This window comes from Eptesicus fuscus, chromosome 12 (genome assembly GCF_027574615.1).
Source record: "Eptesicus fuscus isolate TK198812 chromosome 12, DD_ASM_mEF_20220401, whole genome shotgun sequence".
Classification (NCBI taxonomy): Eukaryota; Metazoa; Chordata; class Mammalia; order Chiroptera; family Vespertilionidae; genus Eptesicus; species Eptesicus fuscus.
In genome coordinates, this window is record NC_072484.1 from 68203242 (window position 1) to 68230699 (window position 27458).

Here is a 27458-nt window from a genome sequence, read left to right on the forward strand (position 1 = left end):
CGCGCGGCTCCGCGGGGAATGCTGACCCAGGAAAGGAGGGGGCGGGGGCGGTCCACGCCCAGTCAGGGTCGGGGGCCTCGCTAGTCACATCTCGGGTGCCCGTGACCAGATGACTTGGGTGTGGACGGCCAGGATCCCCCAGCCTTCCCTGGGGCAGTTTAAGGCGGGATGGCTTAAGGAAGCGGCACTAGGACCCCCCGGACAGAGCCTCCGGGACGGCAGTAGGGGGGAAATACCTTACATGCCCCCGCGGTCACCTCTGAGCCAGCTGCCCAAAATAGTCCCCGGCGCCCACAGGCCTGCCTCATGGCGGGGAGATGGCTGCTGTCTCCGACCCCATGGAATTGGGTGCGCCCTGGGGACCCGCGCGCCCCGAGCCCTCTCCCACCCGCTTCCACCGGGTACACGGTGCCAACATCCGCGTGGACCCCTCCGGGACGCGGGCCACACGCGTGGAGAGCTTCGCTCACGGCGTGTGCTTCAGTCGCGAGCCGCTGGCCCCGGGCCAGATATTTCTGGTCGAGATCGAGGAGAAAGAGCTGGGCTGGTGCGGCCACCTGCGCCTCGGCCTGACTGCCCTGGACCCCGCCGGCCTGGCGCCCGTGCCTGAGTTTTCGCTGCCCGACTTGGTCAGCCTCGGCCACACCTGGGTCTTCGCCATCACGCGCCATCACAACCGCGTGCCCCGGGAGGGCCGCCCGGCTGCAGAGGCAGCGGTCCCCTGCCGACCCCCAGCCCTCCTGGTGGAACCGTATCTGTGCATTGAGCAGTTTCGCATTCCCCGCGACCGCTTGGTGGGCCGCAGTCGGCCCGGACTCTACAGCCACCTCTTGGACCAGCTCTATGAGCTGAACGTGCTGCCTCCGACCGCGCGCCGTAGCCGCCTGGGCGTTCTCTTCTGCCCACGCCCGGACGGCACAGCCGACATGCACATCGTCATCAACGGCGAGGACATGGGCCCCAGCGCCCGGGGGCTGCCAGCTGCCCAGCCCCTCTACGCAGTGGTGGACGTGTTTGCCTCCACTAAGAGCGTGCGCCTGGTCCAGCTTGAGTATGGCTGTAGGTATCCCACCTCCTAGATAGCGACCCCTCCTGGCCCAGTGTGCGGACCTGAACTTGCTAGGCTTCCGAGCCAGCTCAAGGCCTTGGTCTGTCCAGCGTTAATTTAGAAGGTGGCGAATCTGACCCCACATTATGCCACTGCTTGTGATCTTGGATAAGTCATTCCCTAGCTCTGGACCTCAGTTACCGTCTTGGCTGTGAATGATTAGGATGCCTTCCAAGTTCCCTTCTGGCTTGGACAATATTTTCTGTATTAATCCGAACTGATTTTAGATTCTGGGCCTCTTTGAGAGTTGTGTGCTCTTTTATTAAACCAATGTTCCTAGATTTGGGCATACCAGTTTAAAGACATCACAGACTCCAGATTGAGAGCTTCTGAATCCTGACGTTTGGTTCATTATAGCTCCGATAAACCCTTTATTTGGACCGCTGATCTCATTTTAGGTATGCCGTGAACCAGAGCCCACTCTGTGCTGGAGGCAGGAGTTGCACAGCTAAATCTGCCCCCACAAGCTGCTACGTGGCGGGGAAGGGAGGGTACTGAGTGTCACACTAGAAATAGGGCTGCAGCATTGTGACAGTATTGTGTAAGAGTGCTTATCTCAAGCACAGGCACAGCCCCATGAGTCACGGGGGATCTAGAGTGTAGAAGGGAATTGCTCAACTTAACGACGAAGCGGGGACCAAGACCTAGATCTTTTGGGGACTCAGCCTTAGACCTGCCCTCCTGCTCAGGTTGCCTTTGACCATCTTCTTTCCACAGTGCCATCCCTGCAGACCCTGTGCCGCCTGGTGATCCAGAGGAGCGTGGTGCACCGTTTGGCCATTGATGGGCTCCACCTGCCCAAAGGACTTAAGGATTTCTGCAAGTATGAGTGAAGGCCCGCAGCTGCCCTGGAGCAGGGGCCAGGGTCGCGTCCTGGCCCCGGAGCTGTGGCTGGTCTGAAGATGGCCATCCTGCTGTCAGCCCGAACCAGAAATAAACAGCCGGTGCTGATCATTAGAGGGTCTCCTTGCCCCTGCCGCCTGTGAGGAGCACTTCTTTTAGAATGACTGTGGGTTGGTTAGCAGGTCAGAGCAAGAGACAACAATTTTTTTATTTTTTTAAAATTCATTCATTGATTTTCACAGGGGAAGGGGGAGAGAGAGAGAAACATCAGTTTGTTGTTCCACCTATTGTTTTACTCACTGGTTGATTTCTGTATGTGCCCCAACTAGGGACTGAACCCACAACCTTGGTGTATCAGGATGACTTGGTGTATGGGGGTGACTTGGTGTATGGGGGTGACTTGGTGTATCAGGAATGTTTCTCTAACCAACTGAGCTACCTGAACAGGGGAAGAGAAAGCATTTTATTTTACTTTATTTTATTTAAAAAATTTCATTTTAGAAAGAGACACTTCAATTGGTTGCCTCCCACATGCACCCTGACCAAGGATTGAACCCACAACCAGGTATGTGCCCTGATCGGGACTCAAACCCGCCATCTTTTAGTGTACAGGAAGATGCTCCAACCAACTGAGCCACATTGGCCAGGGCAAGAGAGAGCATTTTAGACATCATCTAGACCAGTGATTCCTAGCCTGGCTACTCATCAGTGTATAGACTCCATCTCCAGAGATCGTTAGATTTGTTGGAGGTTTGGGCCTAGACATCGTTTCTGTAAAAGCTCCCCTTGAGATTCTAATGTACAGCCAGAGTTAAGAACAGAGGTCTCAACTTTGGCACATATTATAACCACTTGAGGAACTTTGAAAAAGATGGATAACTGGGTCTGAGCCCTAGAATTCTCCTTTAATTGGTCTCGGATGAGGCTGGGCATCAGGATTTCTAAAAGCTCCCAAGGGAAACTAATGTGCAACCTGGATTGAGAACCAGTGCTCGAGACCAACTATTTCATTTTGTTGGTGGGAAACTGAAGCCCAGAGGTCAGAAAGGAAATGAATCGATGCAGAGAATTCCTTCTCTCACACTACAGCCACAAAGCACTAGACTCCATTATTTGTATTCCTGATCATTTGCTTCCATACAAATGGTCTCATTTAGTTCTCACAACTTCTGGTGAGGTAGTGGGCAGTCATTACCCCCACTTTAGAGATGAGGATATCAAGGAACAAAACTGTCCAGGAGACTCGCCCAAGGTAAAGGCAAGAACCTAGAATGCCCAGATCCTGGGTTAGTGCTTCTTTAACCCCATCGTATTGTCTTATAGAGGTTCTAGAATGAACAGGTCCATGTTGTGAGGTAGATTCCAGGTACAGAAGGGAGGGACTATGAGGTGACATTCTAGAATGGTGGGGAGGGCAGGAGAGAGGGCAGACGACTATTTCCTCACAAATAGGTGCTTTGGGGTAGCCATGTCCTATTTCATGTCTCCACAAACTCATCTAGGTCTTCTGCCTTCCGGCCAAGGTGAGAGAGGGGCTCTGGGAACTGGAATGGGTATAACTTCCCCTGAGAACTTGCTTCCTGGCTCTGGGGAGGTGGAGGTTTCTGCTAAGCATTTTGGGGCTGGCCCCCAGTTCTTTTCAAAGAAAATCCATTCCCAAAGTGCTTGCCAATAGCTACCCACTTGCTCACTCACTCATTCAACAAACACTTCTCCATCACTTAGAGTTGGGGACGGGAGTGTGGATCTTAGTATAACCGAGTTCCCAACCATTCGACAACCCTCTTCGGCTGCCCTTAATTGCTTCTGTTCCCAGTGCTCTGCTCCTATGCCCTGCCCCTCAGGGCCTCCCTCTCAAAGAGACCAAGAATAATAGTCCATCTCATTCCTGTCTCTGCAGGTGAGACTGCTTCTAGAGGCTCATCTCTTGGCCCCTATAGTCCTGTAGAGCCAGTGGCGGTGGCCTCTGTTGGACGAGGCCAACTGAACCAGAAAACTGAGCAGGTGGTACCTGCTGTCCAGGCCTGGGGCCCAACTCTGGCAGTGCCGGAAGCCAGGGGCTGCCCTGGGGGGCCTAGCTGGGAGACACTACGGCAGAAGGAGTACGGCCGATACTGCCACAAGCTCCCCCATGTGAAGCAGCCTGAGAGCTTGGGCTGGGAGGATGGCTGCTCCAGAAGCAGAGCTCCCCACCTGGGTGGCTCCAGCAGGCCTGGGCCCCTACTACTGTGTGGGCTATCACCAGGAGTTGTGCCAAAGCCCTCTGAGGCAGGGGGAAAGGAGGCCGGCTCCCAGCCTGACATCTGCATCCTTACCCTGGCCATGATGATTGCTGGCATCCCCACCGTGCCGGTCCCAGGCCTGCGGGAAGAGGACCTAATCCGGGCGGCTCAAGCTTTCATGATGGCCCATCCAGAGCCAGAGGGGGCTGTGGAGGGGGTACAGTGGGGGCAGGTGCATGCCCACACAGCCTCTGGGCACTTGCCCCTAGTGAGATCCAGGAGGGGCCAGCCTCCTGGCTCCTGCTTGTAGCTGATGAAATAGCATCAGACACATAGGGCGGCTTCTCCGTATGATTTTTGGGCAGATAGGGTTGGGGGTGCCTATGGCAGGGATGGGGATAGGGTGGGTGATTGAGCCACTCAGATGAATACCAGTCCTTCATCAGGGCCCAGACCCCAGGAAGTTTCTCTAGATGCCACTAAGCCAGGAGACAGGTCTTGTCAGAGTAATTATAATGAAAATTACCTGAGGTAGGGGACCCTGCTTGGAGAGCAGAGGTTTCTTCTGTATTGTTTTGGGACTTGATCAAAACTTCTTGTACAAAGTCATAGGCAATGTGAATTTCCTCTTGCCTCACATTTCCCAGCCTGCTGAAGGCAGGTGATGAGACCATAGGCAAGGAAGGGAAATTAATACTTAATTTGAGCACCCACTGGGCATCAGGCCCATTATATGCCCACTCCTTTAATCTTACCAGTGCTGTGAGGACCTTCATTTTTAGAGATGAACAAATTGGGGCTTAGCGAGGTGACCTGCCTGAAGTCCCACAGCTAGTAACAGGCAGACCAGGTCTCAAGAATCAGGCAAGTAAGGAACCAGGATTTGCAGGCAGCATCGGACTCCAACATCTCTATTCTTCCCATGTCATTTCCTAAAGTGCCTTCCGCAAGTTAAAAAAATAGACGAGTGCTAAAGTAGGCAACATTCAACTTTAATGACCTCAGGATGGGGCCGGGGTAGTAAAAAGACTGGGAACCTGGCTGCACCAGGTCCTCTGAGGGGCCTCTTCCTCTGGGAGTCAGGAGCATTATCTCATCCCAGACCGTGATCTCTGTCTGTACCTCTTCTCTCAGAGCAGGGGTCACCTGTTTTTGTAAGGCCCTTGAGCTAAGAATAGTTTTTACCTTTTCAAAAGGTTGTAAAAAGAACAAACAAACAAAACCAAAACTAAGTACAATAGACTGTATATGGCCAGCAAAGCCTAAAATATTTACTGTCGGGCCCTTTGTAGAAAAGGTTTGCTGACTCCCGTCTTAGAAAACTAGACATATTGTAGGGAGCAGGAGGCAATAGAAGGCCTGTTTTGTCCTGGAGGGAGGGTCCAGGGAAGTACAACCGTGTGAGTGTGTGTGTAGGGGAGGATGTGTGTACCTGTGTATGAGCATCTCTCAGCACAGGGTAATCACAGCTGGACCTGCTCGTAAGGGCCAATCCAGATGTCGGCCAGTTCCCGCAGGGTGCTGTACCGCAGTTCAAACACCTCCTGGCTGCAGTATTGTAAGAGCTGACCCACCTGCTCAGTGAGGAGAGCCACAGCCAAGTGCTTATCCAGGGTCTCACTCCACTTGCTGCCCAGGATGTCATCCAGACTAGCAGCAGAGTCTGCTGTCCACTGAGGTGGCAGCATATTGGGCTGGAGCACCTGGTGCCGGGCGCTGAGCATGGCCAGGATGTGGCGGCAGGGCAGGTGGAAGGCCTGGTTAAAGTAGCAGTTGCAGCTGGCAGGAGGCTGGGGCTGCACTCTATGGGTGTCTTCCAGGATTTGTACGTTCACTTTTTCAGAGCCAGAGCCAATGAGTTGCACAGATTTCTGGACCACGGCAAGCTCACCCAGGCAGAGCTGGGCTGCTGGCTCTGTGCAGATGGTGCGGAGGGAGTGCTGGATGCAGGCTTCTACCAACTGTTCCACTTTGGGGCTGTGGGGGCTGACGTCCGAGGGGGCACAATTGCTCTGGGGACTCAGGCCCAGGCTGAAGATTGCCTTGTCTCCAGAGTTCTGCTGCACGAATCGGAGCAGGGAGGTTATGCCTTGTTCCACAGATGGGGTGGTGCCAAAGAACTGGCTGAGGATGCGGGTGGTGACCTCCAGGCCCTGGAAGTAGTGGCTGCTCTCGGCTTGGCTTCTCCAACGGTGGGCCAGCCAGATGCGGTCATTGAGCAGCCAGTGTAAGTGTAGCTTGGTCAGCTGGTCTGGGGGGATGCAGTTGCTCAGGAGTGCATATAACTTCCTCAGGTTGCCAGCAGTGGCTGAGCACATGGTGCTCTGCAGGGCGGTCAGGAGCACCTGCTTCACAGGCTGTTCAAGGGAAAGCTGATAGAACTTGCCCTGGAGGAACTTACAGATATGGAAGGCTGAGGGCAGGACCTCGGCTGTGGGGAACTCCATAGCTAGGGTGGGCAGAGGGAAGAAGTAGGGATCTACCAGGATAGTACAGACTTTCTCCCAGGCTGGGTTAAACATCTTGAATATCTGGAACATCTGGGTCAGGCCTTCAGCATCCTCCTTGGCAGGAATGGCAAAGTAAACTGTCCGGGCAAAATGACCCTCCAGCTGCACCTGAGGGCCATCCACCAGGAAGGTATATAACACCTTGCCCATTGGGTTATAGGTCCGGTGGATAAATAAGATATCAGGGAAATGGGCAAAGATGTCCTGCATAAAGTAGCTCTGATAGTTGAAGGTATCTAACTTGGCAGTCTTGCTAATCTGGTACAGCAGCATAGGTGGGCTTGGGTCCTCAATGAAGAGCTCAGTCAGCATTGTCAGGGCCATGGGGGAGATGGGAGATGTCTAGATGCCAAGGTCAAAATACTTCTCTGCAAGGCTGTTGTACAGGAGGCTCCCAGTCTCTCAAGCTCCAACGAAGTTGCGGCTGGAGGCTGGACTGTATTTCCCAGCTCTTGTTCCAAAGAGGCCTATGGAGAGGAACACAGGTTTAAGGAGATGGTAGGGGCATGGCTCTTCAATTATTCAGACAATATTTATTGAACACTTACTGTGTAGTAGCACTGTTCTGGGGGACATAACACAATAAACATGTAAACAAATAAACGAGGATATATCAGATAATGAAGGTTACAAAGACCACAATACTGGGTAACAGAGAGTGAACTGGGGATGGAGGGAAACTTTAGCTAAGGTGCTCAGGGAAGTCCTTTCTGGGGGAAGGGAGGATGACATTGGAGCTGAGACCTAACGGATAAGCCAGCCATTTGGTTCCATAAGATCTAAATGGGTGTGAAGGCTAGTGCTGCACATAGTCTGTTTTTTAAAACAGCATTTTAAATACTTGTACAGCACTTTATATTTACAAATTACCTTTTGGCATCCATTCTTTCATTTGGTCCTGGTGTATTCAAGAGAAATGCAATTGCCCCAAATTTGCTGTGTGATCTTGGGCAAGTCAGTGACACCTTCTGAGCCTCCATCTCTTCAGCCTTAAAACGGGGCTAACAAATATGCCGCTCCGTAAATACCGATGTGAAGAGCAAAGTTCTCGTCAAATGTTTCCGCTATTTGACCCAAAAGCAGGTTACTGTCCCCATTTTACAGATGAGAAACTGAGGCTCAAAGAGGTTAAATGACTTGCCCAACATTATTGTGTAAGTAGCTGGACGCTGAGTCGTTGGGTCGGGACCCCGACTGCTTTTCAAAGCACCTGAGCTCCATAAACCAGGGACAGAGAACGGACGCGGCCTCTGACCTCTCACCTCTTGCCCGATGGGAGGATGTTGATGTCAGACTTTTCCAAACGGAGTCCGGCCGGAGCCAGAAGAGACGTCAACCTCCCACCCCCTTGGGAGCCGTGTCCAGGCGGACCGTAAGCAGTTGCCTTGTATCTCCACCCCTTCCGAAATCACTCACCCACGGGCTGACTCAGTCGCCATGTCTCCCTATTTGACCCAGTCTCTGGCTCTGACTGACCTCTGGACTCACCAACCGCGGCGCCAGTTTCCTGTGACTCGGGCCAATGGCCTGAGGAGCTCTCGTTAGGTCTTTCGAGCTCGGACCAATCGTAGCCCGGCAATCTGTGGGCGGTGCTGTTACCATGGTTACGAGGGGGCTCGGCTGGCGGTAACCAATAAAAGCCTGAGAATATTTGCATCCTGGAGAGTCTGAGACCTGAACCTGGAACTCTGGAAACTCCTGTCTGTGGAACCGACTAGAAGGACGTGTTACTATGGAAACTCCCTCAGCGGCCGAAAATGAAATGGAAAATAAATAGTAGTGTTTCAAGAATTTTCTTCTTTTCTAGTCAAATTCCAAAGGCCCCGAGTGTGTGTGGGGGAGGGCGGTAGGAAAGGGTGCATATGTAGTTGTATTGAGTCTTCTGCCTTGGGGAAACTGAGGCCCAGGTTTCAAGTTCCGCCTCGAGGTCAGGGGTTAGGAGCCCAGCCCTTGGATTTGAGAAAACCCAGCTCTTGAGAGAGCTTGGTGTTGCCCAGCCAACCCCTCCCAGATTTTACAGAAAGAGAGATCCAAAATGAAGCTGTGACTTAAGGTCATGGTGAACTAAGGCAAGAAACAAGACGGACTGCCATCTTTTGACCTCAGTTCCCCTGAAGATGCTTGGCTACCAGGCTCTGGGTGATTAAGATTACAAACGAGCAGCAACAAAAGTCAGGGTTGATGCTTATAACTGTGGTGAAAATGTTCCATTTATATAAATCTAGAGGGGAAACTAGGCCAACGCTGATTTTTAAAAAATATTTTTTATGGGTTCAGAGAGGAAGGGAGAGGGAGAGAGAGAAACATCAATGATGCGAGAGAATAGTTGATCGGCTGCCTCCTGCACACCCTCCACTGGGGACCGAGCCCGCAACCCAGGCATGTGCCCTTGACCGGAATCGAATCCAGCATCCTCCAGTCCGCAGGCTGACACTCTATCCACCGAGCCAAACCTGCCAGAGCCAAACACTGATTTTTGCAGGTGAGGAAACCCGGGTCAAAGAAACTAGGGACTTTCCTACAGTCTTCCTGCAAGCTGCGGGCAATTAATTATAAGATTATAAGAGGTTAAATGACTTGCCCAACTTTATTGTGTAAGTAGATTATAAGTTTCACCCGGCCGGCGTGGTTCACTGGTTGAGCGTGGACCTATGAACCAGGAAGTCACAGTTGGATTACCGGTCAGGGCACGTGCCAGGTTGCAGGCTCTATCCCCAGTGTGGGGCATGTAGGAGGCAGCCGATCAATGGTTCTCCCTCCTCATTGATGCGTCTATCTCTCTCTCCCTCTCTGAAATCAATAAAAATATATTTAAAAATAAAATAAATTAAAAAAATAAAAAGATTCTGGTTTCTTCTCTCCCTATTTGGCCTCATCCTGTTGGAATAGGAGGCAGCCTGAAATCAATGGAAGGTTTGCTTGGTAGAAAGAGGATGAAGTGGTGGGTTAAGTCTTTGAATCTGAGGCATCAAGTTGTTTTGCTTCACAACCCCTACTCGATTCCTTCCCTGTTCAAGCAGCACACATTTCCCTTATTTGATTTTATTTAAAAAAACAAAAACCTTTAATATGAATAAAAATAGACACACGGAACAGATTCTTTGTAAAAAGCAGCAATAATCAAGGATCACCCTCCTTCCCTTTGTCCCTGAAAACAAGCCCTTTTACCAGGTCCATTTCATCTCACCCTATCCTGGGTCATGAGGTTTATCTCTGCAAAGTGAATAAGATCTGTTCTCAGGGATTGGGGGAGACAGAGGGATGACCTTTCAACATGGAGACAACTTTGGCCTTGAACAATGAATGGGGCTCCCAAAGAATGCCAAAGGTAGGGCAAAAAGGGGGAAATTCAAAGGACTGTCACACAGTGGGATCCTCTTCTCTCTATTGTAACAATCTTCCTAGCCCTACCTAGGAAGGCGTTGGTTAAAATGCTGACCCCTAGCATGACCTGCCCACTGTGAGCTCTCAGACTTCCAAGGAGAGGGGTTTGCGGTTCAATGCACCAGAGCAAGTGCTTTAATCATGAATCGTGGCTCCAGCAAGAGGGAATCCCGCCCCTTCCTCCTGTTTCCCCCAGAGAAAGGGGAGGCGGCCCACATCCTTGAAGTCCCCTGGCTGCTGGGTGGGCGCAGGTGGCTGGTAAGGATCAGCCCAGATGTCCACAATCTTGCGCAAGGTGGAAAAGCGCTCCTCCAGCTCTGGCCCCTCACTCTGCATTAGCAGGTTTGCTAGTTCCCTGCTTAGGTCCTGGATCATGTCCTTCCTTCCTTGCTTCCCAGGCTGGCCTGTGTTTGGGACCACAACAGGGTCCCGAAGCTCCCCACCAGGCCCAAGGAGGTGCTGGTACCTCTTTTGCCACCGGCGGCAAACCATGGTTTCACCCACTGGCTTCTGGCTGTTGTGTAGCAGGGCCAAAATGTGTCGGCATGGCAGGTGGTACCGTTGTTGAAAGGAACAGTTGCAGCTACAGCCATCTTTGCTAACCTGGTGAGAGTCCTCCAGCAGCTTAATGTCCACTGAGGAGCCAGCCACATCCATCAGGTGGGTCGAGTTCTGTACCACCTCCCATTCATTGTAGCACAGCTTGTAGGCCAGTTCGAAGCCACTCTGGTGCAAGGTGTCTAGCATGCCACCTTGGAAGGGCTGCACCTGTGGCTGCTGCTCCAGCTGCACCTGCTGTGGGTATGGCTTTGTCTCTTTCATGGGGAGCCTGGCGAGGCTCCCGCCACAGATTTCAAAAGGCTTCTTGGACTTCGGTAACATGCTTGCTGGCCGGGCTTTCTTTAACTTGGGAGGAGCTGTGGGCAAGTTTTTCACACCTTTGGTATTAAAGAAGTCGATGTAATCCACAAAGCGGAGGATGCAGTCCAGCAGGGACTGCTGTTTCCTAAAGAGGCTTGACACCTTGCTGGTGACGATGTCTAGGCTGTCCATGTAGGTGTTACACGCATGCAGGCCCTTCCTGACGTGCATGTACCACAGCAGTTCACAGGAGAACCAGTGGGCCTGCAGGAAGCTGAAGAGCTCCTCATCCAGTAGGCCTTGGGACATCTGACAGAGATTCTGCAGGCTGGCATCAGAGGTGACAAACACAGCCTCCCGTAGGGCTTCCTTCATGAGGCTCTTAAAGGATGGATTTGCTGAACTACGATGCAACTTCTTCTCCAAGAGTCGGGTTGTGTGGTAGATGGAGAGGAGAATGCGGGCGGCAGGGAAGATTTCCTGCAGGATGGCTCGGTGAGGGAAGGATGGGTCCACAAAGATCACCTTGATCTTGGGCCAATCTGAGTTGAACTCTGTGAAGATGCCCAGCATCTTGGCCACAGACGTGGCTGTCTCGGCCCCGAGTACAGCAAAGTGTACCACTCGACTCTCTCGCTCCTTGTTCTCCACCAAGAAAGCGTAGAGGATGTGGCCCTGGGCATTCTCCACCCGGTGCAGCAGGAGATTCTCTGGGAAGCGGATGAACAGGTTGCCCATCTTGCTGCTCTGAAAGCTGAGCCGGTCCAGGTCTTGGCTGTTGCCCACACTGAGGGAGGCCATGGAACCCTCATCCACCTTCAGAAAGTTCTTCATCACTTTTGCGATCTTGGCCAGGTCAGAAGGAGTGATACCCTCCTGCTCTGGCTTTGAGGCTGCTTGGACCTTACCTAAGCAAAATGAAGGTTCAACCGGGGGCTTCTCAGCCCTGGTAAGGTCTTTTATAAATGTGGGCTGCTCAGGCTCAGGTTTCTGCTGATACATTGTCTTTTGAGATTCAGCAGTGTCTCCTTCAGGATCCTCAGTTTTGGAGTCAACATGCATGTGCTGGGTGTTGAGTTCACTGATAAATAGTCTATCCAGTTTCTCATTGTACCGCAGGAGCAAGTATGCTGGGCACATGTCCGCGTCTGGTGTTCTCTTCCTATTTGACTGGGTCCGACTGCAGACAAATTTCACCTGCACATATCTAGGGAAAGTAGAAGGGACAATGAGAAAGGTGCTGGCCACCCCCTTTCTTTTATAAAATAAGGCCCTGTTGGGCTTACGGTGGCTGATATATTTTCTCGAGACCACAATGCACTGTAGGATATAGGGAATGAAGATTTATGCTTATTCTCCAATCCCAGAGTATGCAGCTCTTGCTTCTAGACCCTATCTAGCTAAAACTCCCTTCATTTTCATCTACTGCAGTTCTAAGCCCCAACTCCTTTCATTCACTCTGTTGCTCATCTGTAGCTGCCAACAATTCAATCTGAGCAAGATACAAAGGAAAATAGATAAGAGGCACTAGCAGAGTACCTAGCTGGTTACTGTTTAAAATGTTCCCTTCTGCCCGGCCAGTGTTGCTCAGTGGTTGAGCATCGACATATGAACTGGGAGGTCAGGGTTCAATTCCTGGTCAGAACACATGCCCAGGTTGCGGGCTCTATCCCCAGTAGGGGTCTGGCAGGAGGTAGCCTATCAATGATTCCCTCTCATCACTGATGTTTCTCTCTCTCCCTCTCCCTTTCGCTCACTGAAATCAATCAATCAATAATCTATATATATATAAAAGCCAAGCAACTGGAACACCAGAACGATTGGAACGACTGGTCACTATGACGCGCACTGTGGCCAGCCAACGAGCTGGGTAGGGGGGCGGCCCCTCCCCGCCCCTGCTGGCCCGGCCCCCGATCGCCCCCCCCCTCCAGATTGGTGGTGGGGACAGCTGGCCAACTGCCCACAGCCCCTTCCCCCCACTGGCCCTGCCCAATCAGCCCCCATCAGGGAGGGGGGCCAGCCAGACCCTACCCGTGCACAAATTTGTGCACCGGGCCTCTAGTACTGTGTAAAGATCTAAACTTAAAAAAAAGTGTCCACTTCATTTCTACCTTTTGGGAGCCACTGCCTACTCTAGACAGCAAGGATAAAAATGACCCTGTCCTGGCCTGGTGGTTCAGTTGATTTGAGCATCATCCAGTACACCAAAAGGTTGGGGGTCTGATTTTTGGCCAGGACACATACCTAGGTTTTGGGTTCTATCCCTGGTCAAGACTCATATGGGAAGGCAAGCACTCGATGTTTCTCTCCCCTCTACCCCAACCCTCTCTCTAAAATCAATGAAAGCCCAGGCCCATGTGGATCAGTTGGTTGAGTGATGTCCCTTACACCAAGACGTCACCGGTTAGATTCCAGGTCAGGGCACATGCCCAGGTTGCAGGATCCATCCTCAGTAGGGGGAGTGCAGGAGGCAGCTGACTGATGTTTCTCTCTCTCTAAAATCAATAAAAAACATATTTAAAAATAAATAACAAATAAAAATATTTTTAAAAATAAAAATAAATTGCCCTAGCCGGTTTGGCTCAGTGGATAGAGCATCGGCCTGTGGACTGAAGGGTCCCAGGTTCGATTCCGGTCAAGGGCATGTACCTTGGTTGCGGTTACATCCCCAGTAGGGAGTGTGCAGGAGGCAGCTGATTGATGTCTCTCTCATCGATGTTTCTAACTCTCTATCCCTCTCCTTCCCTCTCTGTAAAAAATCAATAAAATATATTTAAAAAAATAAAAAATAAAAATAAATTTAAAAGCATACCATCAGGCAAGGATTAATAAATAAAAATAAAAAAGTGGCCCTTGGGAGTCACGAGTAAGGTTAAGTCTGGGTCTCTTCTCTAAGACAGAAGATCTCTGTTCACCTTTCATTTAAAGAAAAATGTCCACATCCTAAGAGATTTTGAGAACCCCTGGGCTACATAGTCTTTAGGGTCCCTGCTGGTTTTCCCATTCTAAGAGGAAAGTGATGATTCAAAGGAGAAGGGTAAGTAAATTGATTATCTGCTCTTTCTTCCTATCAACTTTCAACCCATGCTTCAAGGCCCCAATCAAGTACCACGTTCTCCAAGGAGCCACTGTGGATGCCCTCAAACCATGGTAATTGCTCCTTTCTCTGTATTTATAGCACTTATGTAAAATAAAAGGCTTAGGAGCTTCTCTGGATAGCAGTATATCTAGTGGTTAAGCAATGGAGACAGTGGAGGCTAACTACTGGATTTGAATTCCAGCTCCGCCACTCAGAAGCTGTTTGACCTTGGGCAATTCACTTCACTTCTGTGTGTAGTTTCCTCATCATAAAATGAAACTATCTTATTAGGGTTGTTATGAGAATTAAATAGGCCACACTTCTCTAGTGTTGACAGAAAATTTTTAAACTTCCAATTGTAAATAACAATGGATTAAGATATAGAAATAAACATCATAATAACATTAGTGCTGGGTTTCCTTAGCCTCTGCTACCTATTCACCATATTGAAAATGCATACCCCTGAGACTCGGTCTCCATGCTTTAACCACTGAGCAACCGGCCAGGGCTCTTTTGTTTATTTTGATAAAAGTCAGCTACTGATATCACAGCTGTTATGCCTTGTGACATTCACCTGGGTGTTTATGCAGTACATTACATTCCAATTGGATGGGGCTGTCTTCAAGTGACCAAACTGAGTTATTCCTCAGTGTTTTCCAAGCACCTAACATAATGCTCGCTATTCCTTCATTGAAGATCTGCTGGATAAATGACTCACGGACCACTGGTGGGTGGAATGGGTCACACCCCTGCCTCCTCAGGAAGCGTCACAGCCCAAAGACTAGAGGAGGGGGGGAAAAAATCTCAGCCTCTGGCATGACATGACATGACACAGCCTGGACATTTCATCAATCCCTTTCCAAACACCCTATGCCAGCTGGTCCTGCTTGCTCACCCTGTGGGGTAAGCTTAGAAAAACAGGATATGCCAGGACCTCAATAACAGGGAGGAGGGGCCCAGGGCTGAAAATGCACATGTATTCACAGTGCTGGGCCAGCAACACCACCCCCACCTCCAGGGCCATGGAGCAGCCCTGTAGTATGGCACAACCGTGAAGGATGACTGTGGTGTGGCCTCTGCCTATGTCTCCAGCTTCATTTACCACCCCCTCACCATCTTGTTTTTTGTGTGTGCAGTCAAACTGTCTACAGCTTCCCAGGTTCACTATGCTGTGTGTCACCTCTATGCCTTTGCTCATGTTTGTTTCAGTCTGGAATGCCCTTCCCACCAGTCTTCATCTCAAAGCTTACTCATTCTTCAGGACTATCTGCAAACATCACCTTCTCTAGGAAGACTTCCCTGAGCCTTTATTTTATTTTTTTTAAATATATTTTTTATTGATTTTTTTACAGAGAGAGGAAGAGAGAGGAATAGAGAGTTAGAAACATTGATGAGAGAGGAACATCAATCAGCTGCCTCCTGCACACCCCCTACAGGGGATGTGCCCGCAACCAACGTACATGCCCTTAGACCGGAACCGAACCTGGGACCTTTCAGTCCACAGGCTGGTGCTCTATCCACTGAGCCAAACCAGTCAGGGCTCCCTGAGCCTTTAGATTGGGTCCTTCCCTTTTGATGGCTCAACATCCTAGCATAGCTCTAGCTCATCAAATTATATGGACTTTACGTGCTCTTATCACATTTATTAAGTTAGTCCAAAGAAAGGTAATGATGAGTGCCAACCATAAAGCTCTTTCTACCTTTCCTGGTTCCATTAATGACAGCAACTCCCAGTGTAGAAAGCTTGGCATTCTTTTCTTCCTTTTTTTTTTTTTTTAATGTTAGAGAGAGAGAGGAAAGGAGAGAGAGAAACATCGATTTGCTGTTCCACTTGTTTATGTATTCATTGGTTGGTTCTCGTATGTGCCCTGACTGGGGATCGAACCTGCAACCTTAGCGTGTTTGGACGGTGCTCTAACCAACTGAGCTACCTGGCCAGTGCTGGCATTCTTTTTAATTCCTCCTTCTCCATGTATCTATACCAATATGTTAACAAGACTTTTAAATTCTATCCTTTCACTACTACACGTATTAAAGATTATATGCCAGGCTACATGTTACTCTCTAAAATACATAATTTTATACAATGAAAAGGGTCCTATTATCCAAATTTTACAGTTGGGGAACCAGGCTTAAAGAGGTTCTTCTCAAGGATGAAAATCTGGAATTTAATTCTCCAGTTAAAATGGAAAAATATGGGATTTGAACTAAGCCTGCTTGGATACAGTCTGCGTAGTTAACCATTATGCTGCCTGTTTTCTTTCTAAATATTTCTCCTTTCTCTGAATTCTCCTTTTACCTTCCTCAACTTGACCCTCAACACGTTGGTTGTTCAGGTTCAATAACTCCCTTAAAGATCTCTAAACTTTCTGTCCTCGTTGGCATCATGCTTTTCAGACTCAATGGGTACTAGGTTGAAGCCTGTTATTTTCTTCCTGCTTCCCTTAAGCTTGTTTATCGAGATATAACTTACATACATTGAAGTACACATTCTTTTGTAAGAATTCTTTGATTTCCCTGCATAACTACCATTTGTCCACCACCCAGAACTGAAAAGTCAGTGCCGACATGTACACATAAGGAACTGGTGGACATTGAAATTGGGTCTCAAAAGAACTGTTGGTCCAGAAAGAAACTCACTACAGACTGATTCATTTGCCTGTCAGCATAACTATTATTGCTTGTCTCACATTCGGTTCTTATAAGTATATTTCTAGTAACACATGATCTCACTCATCTAGGGGAAATGATGAACAACATAGACTGATGAACAAGAACAGACCCAGAAACAAGGAGGCATCGATCGGACTGTCGGGCCTCAGAGGGAGGGTAGGGGAGGGTGGGGGGAGGGGGAGAGTTCAACCAAAGGACTTGTGTGCATGCATACAAGCCTAACCAATGGTTAAGGACAACAGGGGGGTGGGGGCATCCGTGGGGAGGGGTGTGGGATGGGAATGGGGGGATGAGGACAAATATGTGACACCTTAATCAATAAAGAAATTTAAAAAAAGAAAAGGAAGAACCAAAACATTGTAAACAGTAAAAACAACAAAACTTGATTCCAATATTAAAACCATTCTATATGCAAAAAAAAAAAAAAAAAAAGAATTCTTTGATTTCTTTAGTTGTTTTAATCTGTACTTCTGTCTCTCAGGTTAAAGCAAAGATTCCCTTCAAGACAAGAATAGGGTTTTATATAGTCATTCATTGGTATCTGCTAGCGATTGGAACTCCAAGAATATAAAAATCTGCATATGCTTGCCCTGGCCAGTGTTGTTTAGTGGTTAGAGTGTTGGCCCACGCACCGAAGGTCATGGATTTGATTTCCAGTCAAGGGCATGTACCTGAGTTGCAGGTTTGATCTCCGCCCTGGTCAGTGCATGTGAAGGAGGCAACCAAACGATGTGTCTTTCTCACATCCATGTTTCTCTCTCTCTCCCCCCGCCACTCTCTCCCTCCCTCCTTTCCACTTTCTCTAAAAATCAATGGAAAAAATATCCTTGGGTGAGTATTAACCAGAAAAAAAAATCCACATATGCTCAAGTCCCTTATATAAAATGGCGTAGTGTTTGCATATAACGTATGCACATCCTCCTATTTACTTTAGATCATCCTAGATTACTTATAGTACCTAATACAATGCAAATGCTATGCAAATAGTCATTATACTGTATTGTTTAGGGAATGACAAGAAGAAAATGTCTATACATGTTCAGTACAGACACAAGCATCAACCATCAAATGCCTAACTACATAGTACATGTCAGCAACAACATATCTTCCCCCCCCCAAAAAAAATATTCTCGATCTGTGGTTGGTTGAATATATGGATGCAGAACCTGCAGATATGGAGGGCTAACACTTCTTTTAAAAATCTCCCTTAGTGCTTATATCTAAGAGTGCTCAACCAGGATCTAAAGGGAGTCATCCAATTTTGCTGATTCTTTCTAATCTACGCTGTAGGTATTTGTATTCCCCTACTTACCTGTGACCCTAGTGTACTCCCAGCGCCTGGCACTGCACCAGGCACAGACTAGGTACTGTAAACACACATACTGAATGACCTTAATGAATGTGTACGATATAGAAATTCTTCCTATATCATGAGTAGAATACTAGGATGTTCACTAGGAGAGTTTGGTCAGATGACCTGGTTCTAGTCTTATTAACCACTAGAGGCCCATTGCACGAAGATTCATGCAATAGGTCTTCCTTCCGCTGGCTGCTGGCACCAGTTTTCCTCCGGCACCAGGACCCAGGCCTTCGCTCCAGCCGCAGCGGAGAAGCCAAGCCTCGAGGCTAGGTTTCTCCGCTCCAGCTGCAGTGAGGCTTTGCTTCTCTGCTCCGGCCGCAGCAGAGAAGCCAAGCCTCAAGGCTAGGCTTTTCCCGCTTGGCTGCAGCGAGGCTTGGCTTCTCCGCTCCGGCCGCAGCAGAGAAGCCAAGCCTCTTCAGTTTTCAGTCTTCAGTCTTCGCTCGGGCCAGAGCCTTCAGTCTTCACTCCACACCTGCATATGCAAATAAACCTGCCAGCTTTGTTGGGTTAATTTGCATACTCACTCCTGATTGGATGGTGGGTGTGGCAGAGGTATGGTCAATTTGCATATTTCTCTCTTTTTTTAATTTCTCTTTTATTAGTGTAGATAACTTTGAATAAGTCCTTTGTTTAATTTCAAACATTTACTAAGTCCTACTATGTACCAAGCACTGCTAATTGCTTAGAAGGTTACATAACACTAATTAGATATTCTCTACTCTCAGTCTAGGGAACAGAAAAATTATTAAATAGATGGCCAATAAAGTCAATATTAAGTGGTGAATGATTAAACAGAGGTACAAACAATATACTTAGACAGTGGAACCTCAGTTCTCAAACTTAATTCATTCCGGAAGGCTGTTGGAGAAGTGATTTGTTCAAAAACAGAATCATTTTTTCCCATTAGAAATAATATAAATTGAATTAATTGATTGCAGACTCCTAAATGATTCCCTGTTTTCAACTTTCTTATATACAGTACATGTCTAAACTCTATTGTCATTCTCACAACTTTCCTTTTCACTTTGCAGTTATCACTAACCTTTTTAGGACCCATGGTGACTTACTGTACCTATCTATATATATAAAAAGCCAGCAACCAGAATACCATAAGGACTGGAACGACCGGCCACTATGATGCCCACTGTGGCCAGCAAACCAGCCTGATCAGGGGGTGGGGCCGGCCGGCCAACCTCCCATGGCCCCTCCTCTCTGCCAGCCCCGCCCATGATCAGACTCTCCCACCCCGATCAAGGGCAGGGTAGCGGTTGGCCGGCCCAGCCCCTGATAGCTCCCCTACCCCAATAGGGGGCAGGGCCAGCCAGCCAACCTCCTGCAGCCCCTCCCCCCACCCAGCCCCACTCCAGATTGGCACCCCCACCCCATCGGGTGCAGGGCCGGCCGGGTTGGGGCTGGCCAGCCAACCTCCCACAACCCTGCCCCATAGCCAGCCCTGCCCCTAATCGCCCCCTCCACCCCAACTGGGGCCAGGCCAGCTCCCCCCACCCATTCATGAATTCGTGCACTGGGCCTCTAGTTTAATAATAATAAACAGTTTGAGTCCCCATCAGGGCACATGCCTGTATTGCAGGCTTGATCCCTAGCAGTGGGTATGCAGGAGGCAGCTGATGGATGATTCTCTCTTGTCACTGATATTTCTGTTTTTCATCTCTCTCTTCCTCTTCCTTCCTCTCTGAAATCATTAAAAATAATAATAATAATAAACAGCACCAAAAGCACAAAAACATGAAAATATTCACAGCACAATTTCTTGAGATGTTAACAATGTGAGGTTTAATAGTAAACTTACTCATTCTCTCAAATTCCCTCCTTTGTTTGTCACCTGAGAGACACACGTGGCTGATCATACAGGTATCAGCATGAAAGGGTTGTTGGTGGAGAACTGAAGTTCTGTTTGACAATCAAAACATTTTTTCTGTTAACTCGGTCAAGAACCAAATTGTTTGAGATGGACATGTTCCAAAACCAAGATTTGACTATTACTGAATAGCACTCACCTTGACTATGGAAATTAGAACAGATTAACTAAAACTTCTGATTCATTTCATAAGATTTGTATCCTTTTTGTGTGTAAACTGCACCTGGAGCGATGAATATAATTTTTTATAATTGGATAAAGCCATTTTAGACAATATAACTTGAGTTAGGAACAAGACTCACTCAGAAGATCTAATTTAAATTCCAGCTTTACCACTTAATTGTGTGAACTTGGATAAGTCACTTCACTTCCTCTAAGCCTCCAAACCCTAATCTACAAATATGAAACTAACAAGAGTACTGTTTATAAATAATCAGCACCTAATCCAAGAATAATCAGTACCAGTAAACGTGAATTCATTTAAACGCCTTTGACAGGATCTGTTGGTTGCCATCCAGCATCCCTTTGCCCCCTTCTCCCTTCTGAACAGAAAGTCATTCCCTTTCCCATAGAGCTAACTGCTTCAGGCTTCATCTAAACCGATTAAAGTAATCTCATTAGAAATGGGCACGGAGACCAGCCCAATTCTGGACAAAGAAGCATGGGAGGCAATCTGCAGGAAACCAAGGAAGGCTTTTCTCCTGGATGTGACTTCTGCACTTGTGCCACTTGGGAAGCCATCCTGAGGGCAACGCTGAGACCTGAGGATGGCAGAGTGGAATGAAGCAAAAAGCCTGGGCCACTAAACAATCCCCTTCAAAGGGCAACCTCTGGGCGTCTAAGAAATAAGGCATTTAGCCCTAACCTGTTTGGCTCCGTGGATAGAGTGTCGACCTGCGGACTGAAGGGTCCCAGGTTCGATTCCGGTCAAGGGCATGTACCTTGGTTGTGGGCACATCCCTAGTAGGGGGTGTGCAGGAGGCAGCTGACCAATGTTTCTCTCTCTTCAAAGTTTCTAACTCTCTATCCCTCTCCCTTCCTCTCTGTAAAAAATCAATAAAATATATATATTTTTAAAAAGAAATAAGGCATTTTGAGATGGTTTCCAGTTAATTGAAGCCAAAAACATCTTTAGAAACATATCATAGTAAGTAGTAGGAAAAAATATGTTTGAATGGAATTTTATCTTAAAAAATGAGACTAAAATTATAAAATTAATATACGTAACAAAATGTAAGTGATAATGCAGCTATATGGCAATTCTTAGAATAATCAAAGAATGACTTAAAGTGTCAACTGTTGCCTGGCTGGTGTGGCTCAGTGGTTGAGTGTCGACCTATGAACCAGGAGGTCATGTTCTGTTTTCTATCTCTCCCTCTCTGAAATCATTAAAAACAATAATAATAATAAACAGCAACAAAAGCCGGTCAGGGCACATGCCAGGGTTTTGGGCTCACTCCCCAATGTGTAGCAGGCAGGAAGCAGCTGATCAATGATTCTCTCTCATCATTGATGTTTCTATCTCTCTCTCCCTCTCCCTTCCTCTCTGAAATCAATAAAAACATATTTAAAAATAATAATAATGAAGTGTCAACTGTTGCCCTGGCAGGTATGGCTCAGTTGATTGGGCGCAGTCCCGTGCACTGAAGGGCTGAAGGGTTGCTGATTTGATTCCTGGCTGGAGCACATGCTCAGGTTTCAGGCTTGATCCCCAGTCAGGGACGTGAGGCAAATGATTGCTGTTTTTCTCTCTCTTTCTCTTTCCTTTTCCTTTCCTCTCTCTCTCTCTAAATCAATAAAAAAAAATTTTTTTAAGCCAAAACTGGTTTGGCTCAGTGGATAGGGCGTCGGCCTGCAGACTGAAGGGTCCCAGGTTCGATTCCAGTCAAGGGCATATACCTTGGTTGCGGGCACATCCCCAGTAGGGGGTGTGCAGAAGGCGGCTGATCGATGTTTCTGACTCTCTATCCCTCTCTCTAAAAAAAAATAAATAAATAAATAAATAAATAAAATATATAAAAAATTTAAAAACTAAGTATCAACTGTTTTTTTTTTCATGGTATATTTTCCCCTTCTGTCTCACATTTGCAATATGTAAAGATTGGTTTTACCAAAATATTCCTGGGCTTTATCATGTTTCTCAAAGACCTAATTTAATTTTTTGCTATGTAAAGCCTTTGCTTTTCAAGTTCCTATAACATCAGCTTCCTTGCTTGATTTCCCTTCTCCATTTGTTAACTGACATAAGGCTGAGGGTGATGTAAGGATTCACCAAGTCCCACAGCTCTTGGGTGATGTGTAATTTCAAGTTGGCAATCATTTTTATTTGCATTGTATTACCCTGATGTTTATCACATCTATTCATTAGCCAGAAATTGACTTCCAAAGATGTTGATGGGACTGGTAAGGATAAGTAGGAAGGAATGAGTAAGTACTGACTCATTTTGTAAGTGGCCAGTGTATTAGCAAGATTTTTGTTTTCCTACGCACGCAGCCTTATGACTATGGACACATGGAAAATAAAAACTCAGCGAACAGGGCTTATAGTTCAAAGGATGTGGTGAGGATTAAATAAAACAATGCCTGTAAAGCTCTTAGCAGAGTGTTTGTAATGAATCCCAAAAGAAGTTTAAAAAGGCAGCTATTGCTATTTCAGTCTCCCGCCTCCCCCGCAGCCAGAGGAGCTGCCTCCACATCTGCAATGGATGGTCATTCGGAACTGCTCCAGCTTCCTGATCCAGACGAACAAGCAGACGTACAACACTGAACCCAATAATCTGAAGGCCCTCAACTAACTCCCTTCGCTATACCGGCCTGACTCACTTAAGACAGTGGGTCATCATGAAGCAGAGATCGGGCCAGCGAAAGCCAGCTGCCTCCTACATGCGGACCACCATTGCCAAGAATGCTGGGGCCACCCAGAACAGCATTCAGCACAGTGATCCATTAAGAACAAGTCCCGCCCTAGCTGGTTTGGTTCAATGGATAGAGCATTGGTCTGCGGACTGGGGGGTCCCGGGTTCGATTCCGGTCAAGGGCACATGGCCGGGTTGTGGACTCGGTCCCCAGTGTGGGGCATGCAAGAGGCAGCCCATCATTTATTCTCTCTCATCATTGATGTTTCTCTCTTTCTCTCCCTTTGCCTTCCTCTCTGAAATCAATAAAAATATATTAAAAAAAAAAAAAAAAAAAAAAGAACAAGTCCCGCGGATCTGGCCTGGCAGCCAGCCTCTGCACATGGCTGCATCCTCTGGGCCAGCGCCATCCTGCACAGCCAGAACCCCCTGACGGTGAAGAGGAAGTGGGCTGCCCCACCAAGAGCTCTGAGCTCCTCCTCCCCCCAGAACAATAAAGGAATCAGCCAACTTTCCTTAAACAAAGGTGTGTGTGGGGGGGACTATTAAACTGAAGGGCAATGAAGACAGACATCAGAATATTTCATGGATTGTTTGAAGACTATCAATCCCCAAAAAGACAACAAAAAGCCCCCAACAGCCATATATAAAAACTAGAGGCCCGGTGCACAAATTCATGCACGGGTGGGGCTCTTCAGCCTGGCTGGCCACTGGGGACAATTGGGGCCAGCACTGGGGGAAGGGACCCTGGGAGGCTGACCGGCTATGGGAGCGCACTAACCACCAGGGGGCAGCTCCTGCATTGAGTGTCTGCCCCCTGGTGGTCAGTGCACGTCATAGAAACCAGTCAACTGGTTGTTCAGTCTACCAGTCTTAACGATCACTTAGGCTTATATAGATAGATAGATAGATAGATAGATAGATAGATAGATAGATAGATAGATATGGGATGGGAAACTGTGTATAAAACTATAGAATCTACCCAGTCACTGGAACTTTTGGTCATTTAGTGATAACTCCCACAGTACATTTCTTTGGGTCTCTTAAAATATCTACCACTTTCTATCATGTACTACAGTTACATCTTTGGCAAATATTTACGTAGCCTATGCTTCAGCCACTACATGTATTTTCTTTTATATATACTAGTATGTATATATATACATATATACTTAAATATATTTTATTGCAGAGAGGAAGGGAGAGAGAGAGAAACATCAATGATGAGAGAATCATTGATTGGTTGCCTCCTAGAAGGGATCAAGCCCTCAACCCAGGCATGTGCCCTTGACCAGAATTGAATCTGGGACCCTTCAGTCCTCAGGTTGACACTCTATTCATTGAGCCAAACCAACTGGGGCTTTTCTTCTTTTTCTTTTTAATGTTTTTATTTTATTTTTAGAGAGAGAGGGATAGAGAGATAGAAACATCGAAGATAAATATTGATTGGATGTCTCCTGCATGTCCCCTACTGGGGATCGAGCCAGCAACCTGGGCATGTGTCCTGACCAGATCTGCATGTGGCTGCCTGTGACCTATTGGTTCGTGGATCAACACTCAACCACTGAGCCACACTGGCTGGGCTACATGTATTTGCTTCCTTTTAAAAAATATATATTTTATTGATTTTTTTACAGAGAGGAAGGGAGAGAGATAGTTAGAAACATCAATGAGAGAGAAACATCGATCAGCTGCCTCCTGCACACCCCCTACTGAGGATGTGCTCGCAAACAAGGTGCATGCCCTTGACTGGACTTAAACCTGGGACCCTTCAGTCTGCAGGCCGACACTCTATCCACTGAGCCAAACTGGTTAGGGCTACATGTGTTTTCTTATTTAATTTTTACTATACCCTCTTCATTTTACAGAGGAATACACCATGAGGCAAAGGTTAAAAAAATCTTGCCCAAGGTAAAGGGGTGAAGCTCAGACTCCAGAGCTCTCACTCTTAATCATTTTGCCAGCTTTTCCTAAACTTCTAGGAATCACAAACCACTTTTTACATCTGCCATGGCCACCCATATAACATTTGCATTATTATTTTCAACTGGTTTTCTTTAAATCAGCTCACTTTACTCTATTTAATAGGATCTTTATGTTTGGGTACTAACATTATAGTTACTATAAAATAATCTCACCTGTCCACTAGTAATATGCATATCTGGTTGCGAGAAACGTTGCACTCTGCTAAATTATCTCCTAAAAACATTTCCTCCACCCTCCTGGCAGTTCCACATGAGAAATGTTCATTCCACACATCCATGTACCATTCCAAAAGCCCAACACAGTGTACAAGACTATTCTTGACAACATCCCAACAAACAGTCGATCTGTGTCTGCTAAAGGCTAGGGCTGCTCACTAATTCACTTCCTCGTAAACTAGCTCAGTCCACTACTGTCCTCAAGGGTAGAGACCACAGTTTACCCATCTCTGTATCCCAGCTCGACACCTGCGGGTAAACGTTTTCCCTCTTACTAGAAGTTTGTTGAATGAATGAATTAACAAGTGGGATAAAAACCTGTTACAACCCATTGGTTAAGTAGGGCAGTTAAGAGCTCTGGCAATAAACAGGCCGGGCCCGACCTTCAGTCCTAACACCGAGGTGCTTTCTTATAGATACCAGTTTCTTGAAATCCTACCTTACTCCCTGCTCCAACATGCCCCCTCTTTTCTGCCAATTCCCATTTTTCTTGGCTGTAACCATACCAAATTCAGACTTCCCTGGCTCACCCCAGGGGATTTTGAAGGTGGGGGTGATTTTTGTTATAGGTTCTCTTATTATTTTCCTCTTCCAAGTATATATATATATTTCAGAGAGGAAGGGAGAGATAGAAACATCAATGATGAGAATCATTGATCAGCTGCCTCCTGCACGCCCCACACTGGGGATAGAGCTGGCAACTCAGGCACATGCCCTGACTGGGAATCGAACCGTGACCTCCTAGTTCATAGGTCGATGCTCAACCACTGAGCCATGCCAGCTGGACTGTACATCTCTTTTAAACATTTATCACATATTAGTCAGTTTACTGGAGTCCAACTCTATCCCATCTTAAGCTCCCCCCCAAATATGTTTTTAGTGATTTCAGAGAGGAAGTGAGAAGGGGAGGGAAACATTAACGTGAACCAGAAACATCAATTGGCTGCCTCCCTGCCTCCTGTACGCAGCAAACTTGCAACCTAGACATGTGACCCGTCCAGGAATTGAACAGACAAACCTTTCGGTGCACAGGACAACGCTCAACTAATTGGGCCACACAGTCCAGGGCCATCCCACCTTGAGCTTTTTGAGGGTAGGCTGGTTCCTTATTCATCGTTGTTGTCTGTACCCAGCACAGCACTGGGCTTCAGAGCAGGGGAACTACACACCATGCCCTCCTAGATGGGAACTTTGGCCAAACATCTCAACACAGCGCCCTCAGATGTACTTTGATTCTCCATTTGTAAAAAGTGGAAGAATTCACGTCAAGCCTGGATTTGACTTGTCTGGCCCCAAATTCTGGCAATAATGGATCTTTATTTTCACCTGGGAGCCATCAGCTGGGGTTGATTAGACAGGTCCTGCTCTCCACGTTACCCCACTCACACTTGCTGCTCCTAGCACAAAGCCCTGGTGCTGGTTGTTAATTTCACCATCCTTTTTTCTTACAGTAAAATTAAAAGTAAACTTTCTTCCACCGCATTGTGTCATCTACTAAACGGGAGAGATAACATTTATCTATAATTCTCCGTACATGGGGTAAAGAATGGACAGACCAGAGAATGCTGCTTACCATGCGACATTGGAAGTGTTTGAAAAACGGTTGTTCATCTCAGGAGCTCAAGAACTATTTCAAAACCGAATGAATGAATGAACCAGTGAATGAACCAACGAACGAACAGAACCAACCAACAAGGGACCACATTACCGCTTTGTAAAGAGGAGACTGATGAAGGAAATTATCACCAAGGCATTTTTATCCATGTGTGAAGGCCATATTTTGTGTCTGGGATACTGCAGGTGCTCAGAAAATGGGACAAATTGCAGTTACTAGGGATTCCACAAAAGCTGTGAGTGTAGGTGTGAGCGAGTGAGGCTGAAGTGGGAGGGTCAAAAACGGATGCCTGTGGAGGTTTTGCTCTCTTTTCACCAGGCATCCAGCAGGTGCTTACTGATTGCTTGTCGAATGCGCAGAGAAACAAGGGCCCCGTTGCACTCCCTCCTCCAGGTCGCCCTCCAGGTGACAGTCCGGCCTCCTCCCCCCCCTCCTGCCCCACCCCCACCCCGCCCTTACAGGATGTCCTCACGGATGGAGGTGCCGTGGTTGAGGTTGTGGCAGCGGACGGAGACGCGGTCCCTGAGAATGAAGGAGCAACTGTTCTCCTTTTTGTAGAGGCTGAAGCACTTCCTGAAATCCTCGTAGGTCTTGAAGCAGCTGCCCAGCTCCATGGCTGCCCCCTCAGCCCACGCCAGGGGTTGGCCCTACGATCAATACCAGGGGTCAGAGGTCACACTGTGAGGGTCTGCCGTCGGTCCAGAATGCCTTCGAGCTCGGCCCCAATTGGGTGGCCGGCAATGAAGCGCCGGAGCAGCCCTAGGTCTGAGGCGGTAAAAGAGGCTGGGGTCGTCTTTGCTCTCTGACAGAGGGGAAATGACGCTCAGCCCTCCTTATCAGGTCCCTGGGATCCGCCCCTCCAATCACG

General features: G+C 47.8%; 4 protein-coding genes across 4 annotated transcripts; 2 read left to right on the forward strand and 2 right to left on the reverse strand.

Moving 5' to 3' along the window:
* The first annotated feature begins 3 nt into the window (after window positions 1–3).
* Window positions 4–2065, forward strand: NEURL2 (neuralized E3 ubiquitin protein ligase 2). Its single transcript, XM_008158880.3, has 2 exons — window positions 4–1059; window positions 1826–2065. Exons 1-2 carry the CDS (start codon window positions 318–320, stop codon window positions 1939–1941), a joined length of 858 nt encoding a protein of 285 aa, XP_008157102.1. The 5' UTR covers window positions 4–317; the 3' UTR covers window positions 1942–2065.
* Window positions 2066–3388: 1323 nt separating this feature from the next.
* Window positions 3389–4508, forward strand: SPATA25 (spermatogenesis associated 25). The gene is made up of 2 exons (XM_008158874.3): window positions 3389–3474; window positions 3852–4508. Exons 1-2 carry the CDS (start codon window positions 3420–3422, stop codon window positions 4481–4483), a joined length of 687 nt encoding a protein of 228 aa, XP_008157096.3. The 5' UTR covers window positions 3389–3419; the 3' UTR covers window positions 4484–4508.
* Window positions 4509–5144: 636 nt separating this feature from the next.
* On the reverse strand, window positions 5145–7022 carry ZSWIM1 (zinc finger SWIM-type containing 1). The gene has a single exon (XM_008158868.3). It carries the CDS (start codon window positions 7005–7007, stop codon window positions 5637–5639), a length of 1371 nt encoding a protein of 456 aa, XP_008157090.2. The 5' UTR covers window positions 7008–7022; the 3' UTR covers window positions 5145–5636.
* A 2687-nt stretch (window positions 7023–9709) lies between these two features.
* On the reverse strand, window positions 9710–27440 carry ZSWIM3 (zinc finger SWIM-type containing 3). Its single transcript, XM_008158858.3, has 2 exons — window positions 27050–27440; window positions 9710–12135 (listed from the first exon to the last, which is right to left on the reverse strand). Exons 1-2 carry the CDS (start codon window positions 27202–27204, stop codon window positions 10203–10205), a joined length of 2088 nt encoding a protein of 695 aa, XP_008157080.2. The 5' UTR covers window positions 27205–27440; the 3' UTR covers window positions 9710–10202.
* Window positions 27441–27458: the final 18 nt, after the last annotated feature.

Bases quoted from the DNA above. Each gene is read 5' to 3' on its own strand.
- ZSWIM1 (XM_008158868.3), bottom strand. From the start codon at position 7,007: ATGGCCCTGACAATGCTGACTGAGCTCTTCATTGAGGACCCAAGCCCA.
- NEURL2 (XM_008158880.3), top strand. From the start codon at position 318: ATGGCTGCTGTCTCCGACCCCATGGAATTGGGTGCGCCCTGGGGACCC. The intron at 1,060-1,825 runs GTAGGTATCCCA...TTCTTTCCACAG, and splicing joins GGTCCAGCTTGAGTATGGCT to TGCCATCCCTGCAGACCCTG.
- SPATA25 (XM_008158874.3), top strand. From the start codon at position 3,420: ATGTCCTATTTCATGTCTCCACAAACTCATCTAGGTCTTCTGCCTTCC. The intron at 3,475-3,851 runs GTGAGAGAGGGG...CTGTCTCTGCAG, and splicing joins TCTTCTGCCTTCCGGCCAAG to GTGAGACTGCTTCTAGAGGC.
- ZSWIM3 (XM_008158858.3), bottom strand. From the start codon at position 27,204: ATGGAGCTGGGCAGCTGCTTCAAGACCTACGAGGATTTCAGGAAGTGC. The intron at 12,136-27,049 runs GTAAGGGCGGGG...TACTTTCCCTAG, and splicing joins TCCATCCGTGAGGACATCCT to ATATGTGCAGGTGAAATTTG.